This window comes from Typha latifolia, chromosome 7 (assembly GCF_019914945.1).
Source record: "Typha latifolia isolate L0001 chromosome 7, TyphaL0001v2, whole genome shotgun sequence".
Taxonomy (NCBI): domain Eukaryota; kingdom Viridiplantae; phylum Streptophyta; class Magnoliopsida; order Poales; family Typhaceae; genus Typha; species Typha latifolia.
This window is the reverse complement of record NC_133092.1, coordinates 6,939,022-6,955,889: the sequence shown is the minus strand read 5'-3', so window position 1 is coordinate 6,955,889 and position 16,868 is coordinate 6,939,022. Positions and strand designations below refer to the sequence as shown.

Sequence of the window (16,868 nt, the reverse complement as noted above, 5' to 3'; positions counted from 1 at the left end):
CGGTACTTGACTAATCCTCCATCTGACCTTGATTAGCCGGGAACTTCTCCTTTCTCTAATTCTTCCAATACTTTCTTGAGATAAGCATCCCCTAATTCAGCAATCTAGATGCGATTTAAAGTGTAATTTTGACCACTAACTAGCTGCATATGGCTGCCCCTTCCTAATACGATGTCACCTCTATCTTGAAGCGTCTGAATTCCTCAATAATGAACTGCTGACAATTGAATGCCATAAAGTGTCCCTCTGATGATTTTCTACCCAAAGCATTTGCCACCACATTTGCCTTCCCTAGATGATAATTGATATTGACAGCATAATCCTTGATCAATCCTAGCCACCTACGCTGTCTCAAGTTAAGTTCCTTTTGGGTAAAGATATACTTGAAGCCCTTGTGATCAGTGAAAATCACAAGATTCTTCATAAAGTTAGTGGCACCAAATCTTTAGTACAAAAACCACTACAGCCAACTTAAGGTCATGAGTATGGTAATTCCTCTCATGAATCTTAAGTTATTTGGATGCATAAGCTATCACCTCCTCGTGATGCATCAAAACATAACTCAGACCTTGACAAGATGCATTATTGTAAAGCACGAGGTTGCAGCCTTCAGTTGGAAATGATAGGATAGGAGCTGAAATCAATCTCTGCTCGAGCTCTTGGAAACTATTTTCACCATCACCTGTTCACTCAAATTTCACCCCTTTCTTGGTGAGGTAAGTGGCAAGGCAATTCGTGAAAATCCCTCCACAAACATTTTGTATAGTCTGCCAAACCAAGGAAACTTCACACCTCAGACACTGAAGTAGGTCTCGGTCATTTGCTGATAGCCTCAATCTTTCGCTAATCCACCTTGATTCCATCCTTGCCAATAACATGTCCCAAGAAAGCAACCTCATCCAGCCAAAATTCACATTTCTTGAACTTATCATAATGCTTCTTCTCCCGAAGATATCAAAGTATCGTTCTCAAATGTACCTCATGCTCTTCTCTATCTTAGAGTAGATCAATATATCATCGATGAAGATCACAACACTGATCTGAGAAGGGTTTGGGGACCCGATTCATTAGGTCCATAAATGATGCAGGTTCATTAGTGAGATCGAAAGGCATCACTAAAACTCGTAATGGCTATAACGAGTTCTAAATGTTGTCATTTTTTATCTTCAATTGGTCATAGCCAGATCTCAAATCAATCTTAGAAAAGACCTAAGAGCCTTACAGCTGATTAAATAGATCCTCGATCCGGGATAATGGAAACTTATTCTTTATTGTGACTTTATTTAACTCCTGGTAGTCAATGCAAAGACGCGTCGATCCATCTTTCTTCTTTACAAACAAAACTAGTGTTCCCCAAGGTGATACACTCGGGTAGATAAAACCCAACTCTTGTAGTTGAGTCTATAGCTCTCTAAGTACCGATGATGCCATTCTGTAAGGTGCCTTCGATATTGCTTTAGTGCTAAGAAGAATATCAATGAGGAAGTCTATCTCTCTATCAAGTGGAAGACCAGGTAAATCATCAGAAAATATATCTGGAAATTCATCCACCACTTGAAGTTCATGAATCTCCTACTCTACTCACTCCGCTCCCACCACGGATGCCAAGAAGCCTTGACATCTTTTCTTCAATAACTTGGTTTGCCTAAAGGGTGAGAGAATACCGATTGTAGGAATCTTTCGCTCACACTGGGATTAAATTTCTGGCTTCTCTATGGCTCTTCGTTCTATAATCTACTATAGCATAATGTGCGGATAGTCAATCCATATCCAGTATAACATCAAAATCATACATGTCTAAACAAATAAGATTTATTGGAAGTTTCTAATAGTCAATTTCTACTAGACAAGAGCTACAAATAAGATCTAATAGTACAATTCTCCCTATGGGTGTCATGACCCGAAATTAAAATTATGATCGACCATGTACCTCAATACGCTTGAGATACACGAAGCCTTACTAATACTTTCTAAGTACATAATGACAAGAATTAATGAAAAAAATGATTATATAATTTAAACCCAATAATAATGAAAAGAACCAATGTCATCACTAATGTGTCTCCAAGTAAATTGAATTAATAAATAGTCTAAAATATAAAGACCAAAAGAACGAAAAGGTAAAAGGGATAGATCCTAAGTGAAGGTGGGGTCTCGGTGCATCTCGCTCAGTCAGCACGCTGAGCATTACATGAAATATTAGAAGAAGGAATTTCATGAGCTAACAACTATAGCTCATGAGTGAAATCTACTCAAAAGCCAATTAAATTCAAAATTATAACTTAAATAAAATCTAAATCCAACGATATAGAATGACAATTCCACTAAGCATGTTTTTAAAGTAACAATAATAATAGAAAGTCATATATCATAACATGCTCAGTTTCAACATAATGAAAATTTTCTCAATAATAATAATATCATTTGTCTCAATTAGGTTTATTCCCTGTGGATCCACATCAAGTAGAAGTCATGTCGAGATGGCGCTCGATTCTTTTTCTCATAGTTAATCTAGTTAGAGTCATCAAGAGGTGTCACTGTGTGATAAACGCACCCCGTCTTTTCTACTAACCGTTGAGAGAGATTAGAGTTACCTCAATAAGTCTTTCGATCTAACTTGAGACTGTTCCCTAACCCCGCCAGAGTCACCTAAGAAAGTCACCGTAGTGATCTAAAATAGAACTTTGCCCTAGATTTTCAGTTAAACTTGAGTCACCATGAAAAATCGTAAGCGATCTATATCGGGACTGTTCTCTAAGTCATACTAAATATTAGTTATGTTTTTCCCACTAAAATTTGCAATTGTCACAAAGTATAGCGATGCACTAAATTATATAATTTGCACAGAATTGTAATAATTAAATTGCACATAGAAAATATAATAAATAAATTTGCACATAGAGAAGTTCATGATCTAATAAAAGATACGAAATACAATATGAATAAATATGTGAATGAACCCACTCACCTGAGTCTAGGCAAAATAATTGAAATCTCTAATCTCTAGTCCATGTGCTAAAAATCACCACCTTTAATAATAAATAACAATAAAATTTTAAATAAAATAATATCATAATTTCTAAATTTTAAAACTAAATAAATAGCTAAAATAGGTTGATTTAAACCCATTGGATTGGGCTGGCTTGTAGTTGACTCATAGCCCACACCAATCTACTAATCGAGCTAGACCAAGGCCCAACCAAATCACAATGGACTAGGTGGGGGCTAACCGCAGCCCACCACCCTCTATTAAACTTGTTCAGGTCAAATCTTTGGATCCGAAATCCAAACCCAAACCCGAACCTGCAAAAAGAATAAAAGGGTTGGCTCGGGTTTAACCCGAGCCCAACCAAATCTTCTCCCTTGTGGTCAATGACGTGAGGTTGAGAAGGAGAGATTCCACCAGCGACCACTTGCGTCACTAGTCCACTGGCCACTCTCTCGTCGCGTAACTGTGAAGGAGAAGGGAGGGGGGCACATGCACTGCACGTGTGACCCTCTTTTTTTCTGTCCTTACAATGATTGTGGTCACTGCTAAACATAGTTTCAGGTGCAACAGTAATAGAGAAATAAAATCAGGTGAACCAAAAGAGTGTGTGGCTCTAGATTCTATAAGAACTCTAGCAACTACAGAAGAGATAGGTAATGTACCTTGCACCACAGATGGTGAGTGCTTACTCTCCTCCTAAGTCAAGGTGTAAACTCTCCCTTTATTCTCTGGCTCTGATACTTGATTCCCATTGCGTGCTGGAGGTCTGTTACTAGCTGCTCCAGACTGATATGGCTAATGCTATTGATTCTGCTGTGAAGCTGATTGCCATCCTCCATGGGGAGCTATGCAATCTCTCACTATATGATCGGGCCTCCCACAATTGTAGCAGTTCTGAGGCACTTCATTGCATCCCATTCTTGACGAATGAGAATGTTCATACCTCGAGTAGCTCTTGAACTAAACTTTCCTGTGACCTCCCCTAGAAGGGTTCGGTCTACTCCTGATCCTCGAAGATTGTCCGAATGACTATTCACGTCTATTGCTCTAACCTTGGTAGCTCTTCTGCTTCTTATGTCAGTGCTGCTGCTCTTGCTCTTATCAAAGCTCCTAAATGTTCCTCTCAGCAAGGAGTGCCTTAGACACCATCTAAGAATATGTCTGACACTAGTAGAGTGCGATCCTATCTCTGATGGCTGGCCGCAACTTTCCTTCAAAGAAGTTGACTTTCTCCTCTTCACTCGCAACTATATGTGGAATAAACAGTGCAACTCAATGAACTTCGCCTCAAAATCTACCATAGATATACCTTCTTGTCTTAGCTTGAAGAACTCATCATGCTTCTTCTTCTTTAGGGCACGGGGATAGTACTTTTCAAAGATCTTCTTAAAGTTGTCCCAAGTTAGCTCCCTCTCCCATCCAATGTATTGACGCTCAATCATTATCAACCAAAGCTCTGCTCGGTCCTCAAACATGTAGGTTGTCAAAGCAACCTTTTGGTCCTCAATGCAATCCAATACTTGTAGAATTTTCTCGATCGGAAGCAGTCGTGGCTCTGCTTCGATCGGATCAGTAGTCCCCCTAAAGGCGGGTGAGGATGCCTTCAGAAATTTCTCAAACACTTCAACCCTATCTAGACTAAGAGGCCTGGCCTCTAACATAGTTGGAGTCTACAATGACTACCCACCAATGGCCTGAACAAGGGTCTGAAGAGTTAAAATCACTATATTAGCAATAAGGATAAGTGCAGGAGTAGGAATAAAGGTAGGAGCTAAGACAGGGGTAGAAGCAATATCTGGTCCTAGCCCAGAAATAACAGTCGATGCAAGAGCTGGCACTTGAGCAAGAGCCGGCTTTTGCTCTCTACTCCTATCTGGTGACGAACTCTAGGCAACAACTCCTCGTCGATGATGGTGTTATATTCAAGATTTATAAAGGAAGGTAAGAAGAAATTCTATGAAATATAACAAAGTAATTTTGTGGCAACTTGAGCTTGTGCAACCAGACCTCCACTTGACTCTAAAGGATGACTTAGAGTAACTAAAACTGGCTCTGATACCAACATTGTCATGACCCGATTTTAGAATTATGACCGATCGTGTACCGTAATACTTGAGATACATGAAGCCTTAACTAATATTTTTTTAAGTCCAACATGACAAGAATTTAATATGAATATCCAACTTCAATAATATAATCCAACAATAAAGAAAATGACAAAATGTCATCACTAAGGTGTCTCAAATTAAATTGAATTAACAGATGGTTTAAGTTATAATGTCTAATATAACTAAGGGATAAAATAGTGAAATCCTAAGTGAAGGTAAGGATCTCGGTGCATCTCGCTCGGTAGCCACATTGCCCCTGTTCCTAAACTGCACAAGTAATAATAACTACCCTTAGAAGAGGGATTCCATGAGCCAACAATTATAGCTCAGTGAATGGAATCCACTAAAAAGGCATATAAATCTGCAATCCATAAACTTAACCTTAGATAAATCTAAGTCCAGCAATATTTAGTAACAATTTCACTAAGCATGCTTATATCAATAGTAATAATAACTGCACAAGTAATAATAATAAAAGTCATATCTCATAACATGCATAGTATGACTAAACTAAATTTTACTCAATATTAATTATATTATATATCTTAATTGGGTTAATGTTCTATGGATCCACATCAACTATAAGTTATCTCGAGATGGCATTCGGGTATTTTTTTTCTCATAGCTGATCTAGTTAAGGTCACCAGGAGGTGTCACTATGTGATAAATGTATCATGTCTTTTGTACTAACGGTTGAAAGATTAGAGTCACCTCAGAAAGTCTTTCAATCTAATCTGGGACTGTTTTCTAACCCCGCCAGAGTCACTTAAGAAAGTCACTGGAGTGATAAAAAATAGGACTCTCCTATGGACTTGTAAGTAGATTTGAGTCTCTATGAAAAATTGCAAGCGATTTATACTAAGATTGTTCCCTAAGTCATACATAATACTAATTATATTTTTCTACTAATAATTCTATAATTATTAAATTGTTATGTGTATTAAGTATAGCAATGCATTGAATCATATATTTTGCACACAAAAATATAATAATTAAATTGTACACAAAAATATAATAATTAAATTGTACACAAAAATATGATATTTAACTTGTTCTCCTTTGTACCTATTCTTAGAACTTCCACATCTGGTTGACAGTTGCTATGATAATCAACCTAATCCTTTCATGAAGATTCTGGAATCCTGACATAGAGTTGTGCAGAATAGCCAATATTGGTGGTGGAAGACAGAGTGCTATGTGACTTCATCACACTATCTTTAAGACCTTGTTTATCAATTACATTGCAAATTTTTGCAAATATTTAGCACCAAAAGGTTTGACTACTAGGGGTGTAATTGAGCCGTTCTGTTCAAGCTTGGGTTGAAATTAATTTCAAGTCTAACCTAAAATATTAACCTTGAATTGATTAGATTCAATTCGAGCCTATTTCGATCTGCTTGATAAACAAATTCAATAATTCAGGTCTGAATCAAGTTTGACTTAAACTAAGGTTGAATTGAATCTTGGATGGTTTGTTGGCAAATAGGATAGTCCTTTGAACGATTCTTTTCTTAATTTTTTTTTCTTATTTCATTAGTCCATGTTTTCTGATAATTGGCAGATCGTCTTTCTCAAATCAACGTTTCTCATGTAATGCTTCTCAATTGTGCAAAACTGGCATCGGCCTCTAATACGCCACCCCAAATGGTGTCTTATGGATGCTGCTATAATAGGCGGTGTTGTAAGACCACTCTACTCTCGGTAAATAATCTAACAAGTGTCTTAGTCACTCTCCCACAAAGCAATGGAGGTACTACTCGATCCCCTAATTCACCACCATAGTTTGGCCATCTTTTTTGTAGGTGGTCAGCCGAACTGAGGCCTAATCAAGTCTGCCGAAGGCGAAAGTACTCTGTCCAAAACTCGCTAACAAAAACTCTATCTCTGTCGGATACAATCAAATGCTGCATACCATGAACACTTCAGCCACAGTCTTGACTAAAAAATGAGCATATTTGCTTAGACTTTCCACCACAACAAATATAATAGAAAACTCACATACCACCAACAATCCCTCCACGAAATCCTTGGACATATCCTCCCATATGTGCTCTGAAACCGTTAATGGCTAAAGGGGACTGCCGGTTTCAAGGAATCGGCCTTTGTTCGCTGACATGCCTCGAAATAAGCTTTCACATCTTTCTCCATTCCAACTGATGTACAGCTTTGTAATAGACGCTTGTAGGTCCTCAAAACTCCTTCGTGGTCGGCCTCCGGGGTTTGGTGAAGTGCTCCACAAATTTGGACCGCAAGTGAGCATCGGTGGATACTCGGATGCTCCCGTCGTCCATCAACAGTCTACCTCCACGGGTCATCTCCCAACTCCTGTAGCAACCTCATAATGTCAGGGTTAGTTGTACCTGCCCTTCTTAGCTCCTCCAAAAATGGGTTGGTGTGGAGAAAGCCACGAACTTGGCGATTGTGGGTTGCTACGATAGGGCGTTGACTACCCTATTTTCAGTCCCTCTTGTACAGCAACTCATAGTGATAACCTAGCAATTTGGTGACCCAATATTGTCGTGCCGAAGTGTGTATCCTCTACTCCATGAAGTAGAGGAGGCTACATTGGTCGGTTTGAATCAAGAATCGTCGCCCGATCAAGTATGGGCGCCACTTCGTCACCATGTGGACAATAGCGAGCATCTCCCGCTCATAAGTTGAAAGTTGTTGCGATCTCCCTGATAAGGCCTTGCTGAGATATGTTATAGGCTTTCCATCTTGCATGAGCACCGCCCTGATGCTAGCTCCCTAGGCATCGCACTGAACCATGAAATTTTTGGTGATTTCTTGAGTGCCAATATCGACGCGAATGTCATCGCCACCTTCAACTCCTCAAAGGTTGTCATGGCATCCTCTCTTAATAGGGCTGTGAAGAGGGCTACAATCTTTCCATAGCCAGCAACAAACCGACGGTAATAACTTGTCAATATGAGGAATCCACGCAAGTCGCGCACTGTCTTCGGTCGCGGCCAGCTGAGTATGCAAGAGATCCTGCTCGTGTCAGACACAACTCCATCGGCTGAAATGATATAGCTAAGGTACTCCACCTTCCACTCTCCCCATAGGCACTTTGACATCTTGACCTTCAACACATTCGCCTCTAACAATTTCAACACCGCGTTCAAATTCCCCAAGTGATCCAACCAAGTCTTTCTATATACCAAAATATTGTCAAAAAACACCAATACATATCACCGTAGAAGAGGTTAGAAAACGTCATTCATCAACTCCTGAAAGGTTGTTGGAGCATCCATCAAACCAAACAACATGACTTGGAACTCATAGTAGTCGTCTTGAGTCTGGAAGGTCGTTTTGTGGATGTCCGCTGGATGAACCTGAATTTGATGATATCTAGCTCGAAGGTCCAACTTCCTGAAGTACGCCACAACTCCCTCGGCTGAAATGACATGGCTAAGGAACTCCACCTTCTGCTCTCCCCATAGGCACTTTGACGTCTTGACCTTCAGCGTGTTCGCTTCCAACAATTTCAGCATTGTGCGCAAATGCACCAAGTGATCCAACCACATCTTGCTATACACTAAAATGTCGTCAAAAAACACCAATACATATTACCGTAGAAGAGGTCGGAAAACATCATTCATCAACCCCGGGAAAGTTACTGGAGCATTTGTTAAACCGAACGGCATGACCCGGAACTTATAGTGGCCATCATGAGTCCAAAAGGCCGTTTGTAGATATCCGCCGGATGAACCTAAATCAGATGATATCCGACTCGAAGATCCAACTTGTTGAAGTATGCCATCCCTGCTAGCTCATCCAACAACTCCTCTGTCACTGGCATGGGGTATCGGTCCTTGACAGTGATGATGTTAAGTACTTGATAACCGATGCAAAAATGTCAACTTTTGTCCTTTTGCATGAGCAAGACGGGTGACGAATATGCACCTTACCTTAGTTGGATAATGCACTGCTCCAACATCTCTACTACCAGCCTTGAGATCTCTTCCTTCTATACGTGCTAGTACTGATAAGGTTGCACATTAGCTTGCTCAGCCCTGGACACAATCTCGATCCTGTGGTCAAAATTTCTCGCTAGTGACAGCCCTTTGGGTCCTCAAATAATGCAGAAAATTCATAAAGCAATTGGACCAATTCAGCCAGTTTACCTGAGCTTGGATAAGGCTCAAGTACAGTTGGTGCCATCTGCTCCCACGCACACGGGATGCCCACCATTAGCTGCAATATGGGGCTCCTTTGGGTCCAATCTCCATCCAGCCTCACCACTCATCCGTCTCTCCTGAATGTGAGCCACATGTGGGTGAAATCTAACATGACGGGCCCTAGGCTTTGGCGATAGAGTCCTAGAACCACGTCCACCTTTTGCAAGACCAATGGGTACAAGTCCACGGTGAAACTATGGCCTTGAACCTAGATGGTGATGCTGCGACATATACTATTTGCCCAGAGTTTTGTACCGTCGCGCCGATCGCTACTTAAAATTCAATCATCAGCTTAGCCTCCAAACCCATTTCTCGAACTAGCTGCCCTTCTAAGAAGTTGTGTGCTCCCAGTGTCGATCAAGATGTGCACACACTTCTTCTTGGCTATGTCGTCCGTGCGAAGGGTTTTTGGCACAATAGTCCCCGAGTACACATGTAGGCAGATCTTTGCGTGTATGTCTGCCTCCGCATACTCCTCAACGACCTCACCAACAACGTCATCCCTTAGATCCTCATGGCCATCAATCAACATGATGCTCTCGACCACGACCATCTTTGCGCATCGATGACCGAGCGTAAAACATTCGTCATATCGAAAGAATAAACCCTTTGCCCATTGCTCCTCCACTTGGGCAGGTATGAGACTGCTGATATTAGGGCATGCTCCTCCTTGCATATCAGCCAAAAGCCTCAAGGGCACCCTCGATCTAGAATTGGCCGTTGTTGGTCTCAAGCTTGAGGTGAAGCTCTCAGACGCACCAATTGGCCTTGGTGGAAAACGGTTGTCTCGGCCAGTCCAGGGCATCCTCGTGGCGCTCCTCAATGTCTTGTGCTTCTGCTCCATCCTCGTTATATCTTCAAATGCCTCGCTCAGAGTTCGAGGTCAAAGAGATAGCATGTTGTCCTTGATTTCTTCACGCAGTCTAGAAATAAAGATGCTGATCAATAATGTTCGTGGCCACCTCAGATGACATCGGCTACTAATCCTTTCAAACTCCTCTTGAAATGCGTCCATAGTCATCCACTGCACCAACTTAGTGAGTGTAGCATTATAGTCCTAAAAGTCGCGGCCCAATTTGTGTGAAATGTCAGTAGCGAAGTCCATCCAATTATCGAGCAGTTGGTAGGCGCTCACAGCTGGGTACCAATGTGGTGCAGCTTCCTCAAGATGGAAACTCGCATACAGCACCTTTGTGTCTGCTGTCCCTTGGTAGTCGAAGAATTGCTCTACACGGTAGAGTCAATCAATAGGGTTACCACCCTTGAATTTCAGAAATTTTAGCTGCACCATTCGGCCTCAAATTATGTTATCCCAATTGGGATTGAATGCTTGTCTAGGTTTGACTGCAGGGTGGTGTAGTAGCTGCTCCAAGATGGCAAGATGTTCGCCCTCCTTCAATCTCCCTCGTCTTGATAGGGTTCATGTCTGATTGGATTGAACCAATTGTCTTCCTCCGTAAACTGACCCTGGTTGGGGTCCGATCAGTAGATTGGCTCTCTCATGTTCTGTCCAGCAAGGACCGGAGTCGTGGTTCTCTGCCCTTTGGGTTAGGTAGTAGAGGCTCGGCCTGGACAGGTCCCCTAGCCGTTTGTTGGGGCTGGCCCGCAGCAACAGTCCTCCTCGGTTCATCCTCAAGTGTACCACGAGTTCCCTTGCGCAACTCATCTTGGATCTCCAACAGCAGCTCGCTGTTTTTTTTATTTAGTCCCAACAAGGCACAAAGGACCTGAGCCATGGTTGACTCCATCTCTGTGGCAGCATCTGTGCTCAGATCAAACTTGGTTTGTCCATGATTGGAAGTCTCCGCGGCCACCAGTTTCTCCATCTTGCGGGTGGTGTTCTCCTCCTCAGCGGTGAGATCAACCATAGCTCTCTTAGAAGCCATAGATCAGGTGGTGGCCATGGTCCAAGAACCGGTGTCTCTGATACCACTATTACGAGCTCTGATCTATCTGATGGGGAAAACGGCTTGCTCCGATTCACAATAGTCTCTTAACAGATTCTAGGACGAACCTTGCGAGAGAAATTCTGAGAAACCTATTTGTTAGAATCTCTTAAAATTTGGATATGTTGTTGCTCTATAAGATGGCTTTCTAACGAATCCAATCGCAAGGTTTGGCCAGTTAGATCCTGAGATATCGACCGAATAATGGTCGAAGGTCGGAAATGATGAAAAAGATGACAGTAGCTGGTGGTGGAAATCCTACCGTCGGAATGGGGATCCAAGACAGTGGATATGTAGATCGAGGATGGAGGTTCGATTCTACAGTGGTGAATTGTGTAAATGGGTAGGCGATGGTGGTAGTGGTTATTCGACTAGGTTGAGTGGTGGGTGGTGAGGGGTAGAGTATGAGATGGTATATCAGGTCAGTAGAAAGATCGAACGGGGAGAGGAGGACTGTCTCCCAGGGACAAAAGGCTTTGATTAGACGATAGGGGAGGTGATGAGGGCGACCAAGGTGGTCGGCCAGGTCTGGTCAAAAGGAATAGGGAGAAGAGAGCAAGAAGAAGAAGACGCGATAAATCTAAATGCGCACTGCAGCAATTTATTGGTGGCTACCCTGACCCTAAGTTGGTCGACCAACATGGTTCCGACCTAGTCTTAACTCAGCTGAGCACAAGTCTTATCAAAATAAATTACAATAATCCAGGGTCTTATTTGAAATACTGAAGAAATAGCGAGCACGGACTATAAAGCAATAAAACAAATTGTAGGGTCTAATCTATAATACCCAAAAGAAACCACCTGGACACAAAACCCAATGCCCATGCACGCCCGTTGGGCTCATCTTGGTCAGACCGTAACAATCCCCAAACCATAGGAGAGGCTAAATTAGTTAAATGACTTTTGGCCGTGGATATGAAATGTAGAAATAGAAAATAAACATATTTGCAAGTCTAGTACAGGTTAATCAATAACTAATAATCACCAAAGAGAGAATGCTTAGAACAGTATAATATAAAGGAACTTGAGGGCATCGTGCAGAAAAACTAAAGGTGAAAGGTGTATGATTTCCTTGACTTTTAGGACTGAGGACCTTATTCTTTAATTTTCTGTTGTCGGTTAATGCATAGTACCTTTTGTATTTTTATTATTCCCTGGGTACTACAAATTTAAATCTCTGATAGTTTGCTTGGTTGAACAAACTAGTCTCAGTGATGTTATTTGCTTCTCAATAGAATAATATTGAGTTAATCAAAAGTTTAATAAACTTAATGTGTATCCCTTGTCTTGTCATGCTTGGATTATGGCATTCTGAAAGCACATTCATTATGCAGAAATATCGTCTCTATTTGAGTAGGTTGCAAAAGCAAGAGGGAAAATGTTTTGGTGGTAATGGGGAATCAGATTACAGCTCTAAGAATCCTTCAGAGAAACTTGACCCTTGCAGCCCAATACGAAAGAATAATGCAGGTAATGGATATTTGTGCACTAGCCAACAATTCCAAACACAAGGAGCTATACCAGATACCCAATTGGATAAATTTAAGAGCATAGCATCCTCGCCAGTGCCTGATAATAAGAAAGCTCTAAAAAGTACTGTTCCTGACTCGCAGAAGGTTAACAGTGTCTCTCAGTTAGGTGTAGTTCTTTGTTTCAAGGACATGATGGCAGATGTCAATGGCAAGTCTTCAGAATCTGTCATATCTAAACCTCAGTCCTGTGACGGAGGTGCTCCAATGATGCAACTCATGCAGTACCCACAGCAGAACTATGAAAGCTGTAGTTTGTTAGAAGACTACACTTGTCCACCAAGGCCTGACCAGAATCTAACTGCACCTGATCATCTCAACACACCTTCCTCTGTTATCTCAATCAGTTGTAATGTGGAGAAGGATATCAGAGATCTATCTGATGTCAAACCTGTTCTTACGGACTACATTAAAAATATCTCCCCTCTGTCGTGTACATATGATTCAGTTTCTCTTCAAGTTAAGCATGGAATTGTAAGTTCCAAAGACATTGGATCTACTTTTAACATTGATGGGTTACCAAACATCAAGGGTTGCTACTCAGACGAAACAAACAACCAAGGTCATGTTCCCCCACCAGGAGTATTAAGTCTTATAAATGGCACAGATTTGGTTTCCTTTCCAGAGGACATGCAAGTTCGTTCTCTTCAGGGCATTGGATGTTTTGATAATGTGGCACTCAATAGCATGGAGATTTTTCAGTACAATGACTTAGCGCCACTGAGTGAAGTACAAAGTAACTGGTATGATGGTTTGGAATTTAACGGTGACTATTTATCGGAGTTAATGGATTATCCATTCACCGATGAATGTCTTTTTGCTTAATGCCTTTTTGCATTGCCTTCAAGCACATCACTTCTGAAGAAGGATAATGTTCGTCCATATGCTCCTATATGGTGTCTTTAAGTTAGAGGTTTAGTGATATAACTTCGGGATCCTGGTGGATGGATTTGAATGTAAGTCCTTCCACTTTGTTTATGGATGTATTATAGACAGAATCATAAAAATATATACTTGAGAAACATGTAAGGGATGACCTTTCAAACTGGCGTTCTCTATTGATTATTTCTCCGCTTGATCAAGCCGTTTCATGCTGTAAATTATCTGCTTTCCAGATTCTCAATGATTCATATCTACAAAAGTGTACTGGAGTTTGCAGTGATAAAATGATGCATTAATATAATTTTTTTTGTCTTTTGTCCATTTCTTTTACCTTCAACATACATGTACATGAGCTTCAATCGTAGCAGACAGAAAGTAGCAGTAGCTTACCTAGAGAAAGAGAGTGCATCTATGAAAATATAAGTTTTTTTTGTCTTTTGTCCATTTCTTTTACCTTCAACATACATGTACATGAGCTTCAATCGTAGCAGACAGAAAGTAGCAGTAGCTTACCTAGAGAAAGAGAGCGCATCTATGAAAATATTCATATTTGAGCTCTTGACTTTCCCTACAGTATTATTTGATCTCTAACTTTCTGTTCACTATTATTGTTGAAAAGTGTATAGAAAGGCAGTCGGGGCAGCCGCCCCATAAACAAAGAAGGCGGCACCACGAACAAAGAAGATCAACTTGGCGGTTTTGATATAATTTATAATTTTTTTTTATTTTTTTATTAGCAGAATAGATGTTATTTTTAATTTCTTTTTTCTACATGTATGTTTGCTAGTTGCTATTATGTATATGGTTCATATTATATGTCATATATAATTACTTTTAATTGTGTATATATCAAAAGTTAGACCGTGTTGGCATCCGTCTTTGTAATAACCCAAGAAAAAGAAAAAATTAATAAAGGGTCATGTGCAGCTTATGTGCACATGTAGAGGTGATTATTAGGTCAGCTCGAGTTCAGCGCATCCAATAAAGTAAATATGTGGGTTTTAAAAGCCATAGGAATGGGCAAGCATAACGGGCCAGGATTTCAAGCTCACCCTCTCTCTTTATATATTCTCTCTCGTTCTCCTCTCTCCCTTGCACTCTCTCTCTCTCTTCCCCTTGCCAACTCCAAACCGTCGCTGGGACATCGCTGCCGAGCCTCTTCCCCTCTAGGTGAGCTTCTCTCTTCTCTCCCTCCCTCTTCTCTTTTCTTCTATTCTTTCTCTCACTCGGGCTCGGGTTTGTCGGAACCAACCCGCCGGCTTGAGGCCGACCACTAGCTAACAAGTAGCCGTCAAACTCCTTCCCACCGACTCGCTCCTCCTCCTTTACCTTCTTCTCATCACTTTCTTCTTTCTTCTTCTTCTTCTTCCTTCTTCTTTCTTCTTTTTATGTCGTCTTCTTCTTCTAGTGCAACAAGGCTAGGCTCAGCCCAGTAGTAGTACTACAGAAGGATTTGTCTAATTTCTTTTTTCCCTTAATTTTTTTATTTTCTATTTCATTTTATTTTACTTAGTAAATGTAAATTAGATTATCTAGAAAGTTAATTTTTTTAATAATATATACTCACTAACATAATTATTAGCTAAGTGTAATTAGTGTAATAACCTATCTTAAAAAAAATTATTTTTTTGCATGGCACGATGAGGCCGGCCACTCGTGCCATGCTGGGTGGCATGGGCTAAGGGTGCCACGCACCGGCCACTTCGTTTCCTTTCTTCTTATCTTCTCTTCTTTTTCTTTCTTCTTCCTCGGTTTCTCTTTCATGCCTGCTATAGTGTTGGGCTCGGCCCATCACTGTAGCAAACAATGCTGGGCCCGAGCCCAGCACTGTAGCAAAGGTTTTCTTTTTTTTCCTCCTTTCTGTTAATTATTTAATTTATTTTCTAATGTTAGGTAAATTAGTTTATTTAGATAATTAATTATTTTGATAATTTACACTCACTAATATAATTTTACTAAGTATTTTTAGTGTAACAATTTATTAATTATAATTATCAATATTGCCTATAAATTTATTTATGGTTTAGTTATTATTTATTAGATTAATAAATGTAGTCTTATTGATAATAATTTCATATGTATAAAATGGAATACTAAGCTTGCATATTATTTTTGTATAATAGGAAAATGACTATTTTGCGTATAATTTATAATTAATTAAATAAGAGTAGGTATTACAAAATAATTATTAGCAATATTATTTTTATAATTATATTTTTATTAAATCATATATATATATATAGTCGTTATTAGCTATTTACAAAAGAAGATAAATCACTATATACTTATTACTTATTCTATAATTAGCAAACTAGGATTTTTATTAAATAAATATAAGGAATAATTCTATTTTCACCCCCTGAACTATCACTGATTTCCACAATGACTCCCTAAACTTTTTTTTGGTACACACTGACCCCCTGAACTATGAGAAATACCTTAGCCCCCTAACGCTGTTAATAGAATCAGTGAATTAACCAGATTGCCCCTCCACTTGTAATAGTGGGATAATTACGTGGCAGAGCTAAAATTAAATATTTTAATATTTTTTTAAATTCCTACATTGCCCTCTGCCCAAATCTCTTTTCTCTTAAAAATTTTCATTCCTCTCCCCTTTAAGAGCTCGAAGCTGGCAATGGTGCATCCCTTAGTCTTCTTCCCACCAGCGTCCAAACATACCGTCGCCGAATGCTGAGTGGTGGGAACAGATGGATGCGTGGCTTCGGCTTGGCCTCTGCATTCAGCCTCTCGCGTGCAAGATGAAGGAAAGGCCATACCGTCGTTGATGGCGAAGTTGTCAATAGACCTCGAAGGACGCGACGTGCCACTGTTGGCCTCTTTCTCTCGCCTTCTCTAGATCTATCTTCAAGAGCTCTCCCTTCTCCTTCCTCCTCCGAGCGGAATGCCGAGGGTGACGGCGTGATCGACTGCTCACGTGAAGTGTATGTCGGCCAACCTATCTCTCCCGCCAAGCCCACTTCGGTGTCCTCTCCTTCGCCGCTCCTTCATCGTCAGACTCAGCACAGGCCCTCACCTCCCAAAATTTGAGGCAGTCATCGTCGAATGCCACACGAAGGCACTCTAAAATGACCTCCTTTGCCTGCCACCATCTTCGTCTTTGCTTTGGATTTGCCCAAATGGGTTCTTCTTCTTTGCGAACTCCGCCGCCTTAGAGCACCCAATTTTGGTGAATAGAGACTTGAAGTAAGCCTTCGAGGCCTTGAGAGAGGGCG

General features: G+C 40.6%; 1 protein-coding gene across 2 annotated transcripts in view; it reads left to right on the top strand.

Moving 5' to 3' along the window:
• Positions 1-13,835, top strand: part of LOC140792254 (two-component response regulator ORR26-like) — a 34,315-nt gene extending 20,480 nt beyond the window's left edge. For both annotated transcript variants that reach the window (XM_073143128.1, XM_073143130.1), the window contains one exon: positions 12,559-13,835. In XM_073143128.1, the coding sequence (XP_072999229.1) occupies positions 12,559-13,578 (1,020 nt within the window). In that variant the 3' untranslated portion in view covers positions 13,579-13,835. The remainder of the gene's footprint in view (positions 1-12,558) is intronic.
• Positions 13,836-16,868: the final 3,033 nt, after the last annotated feature.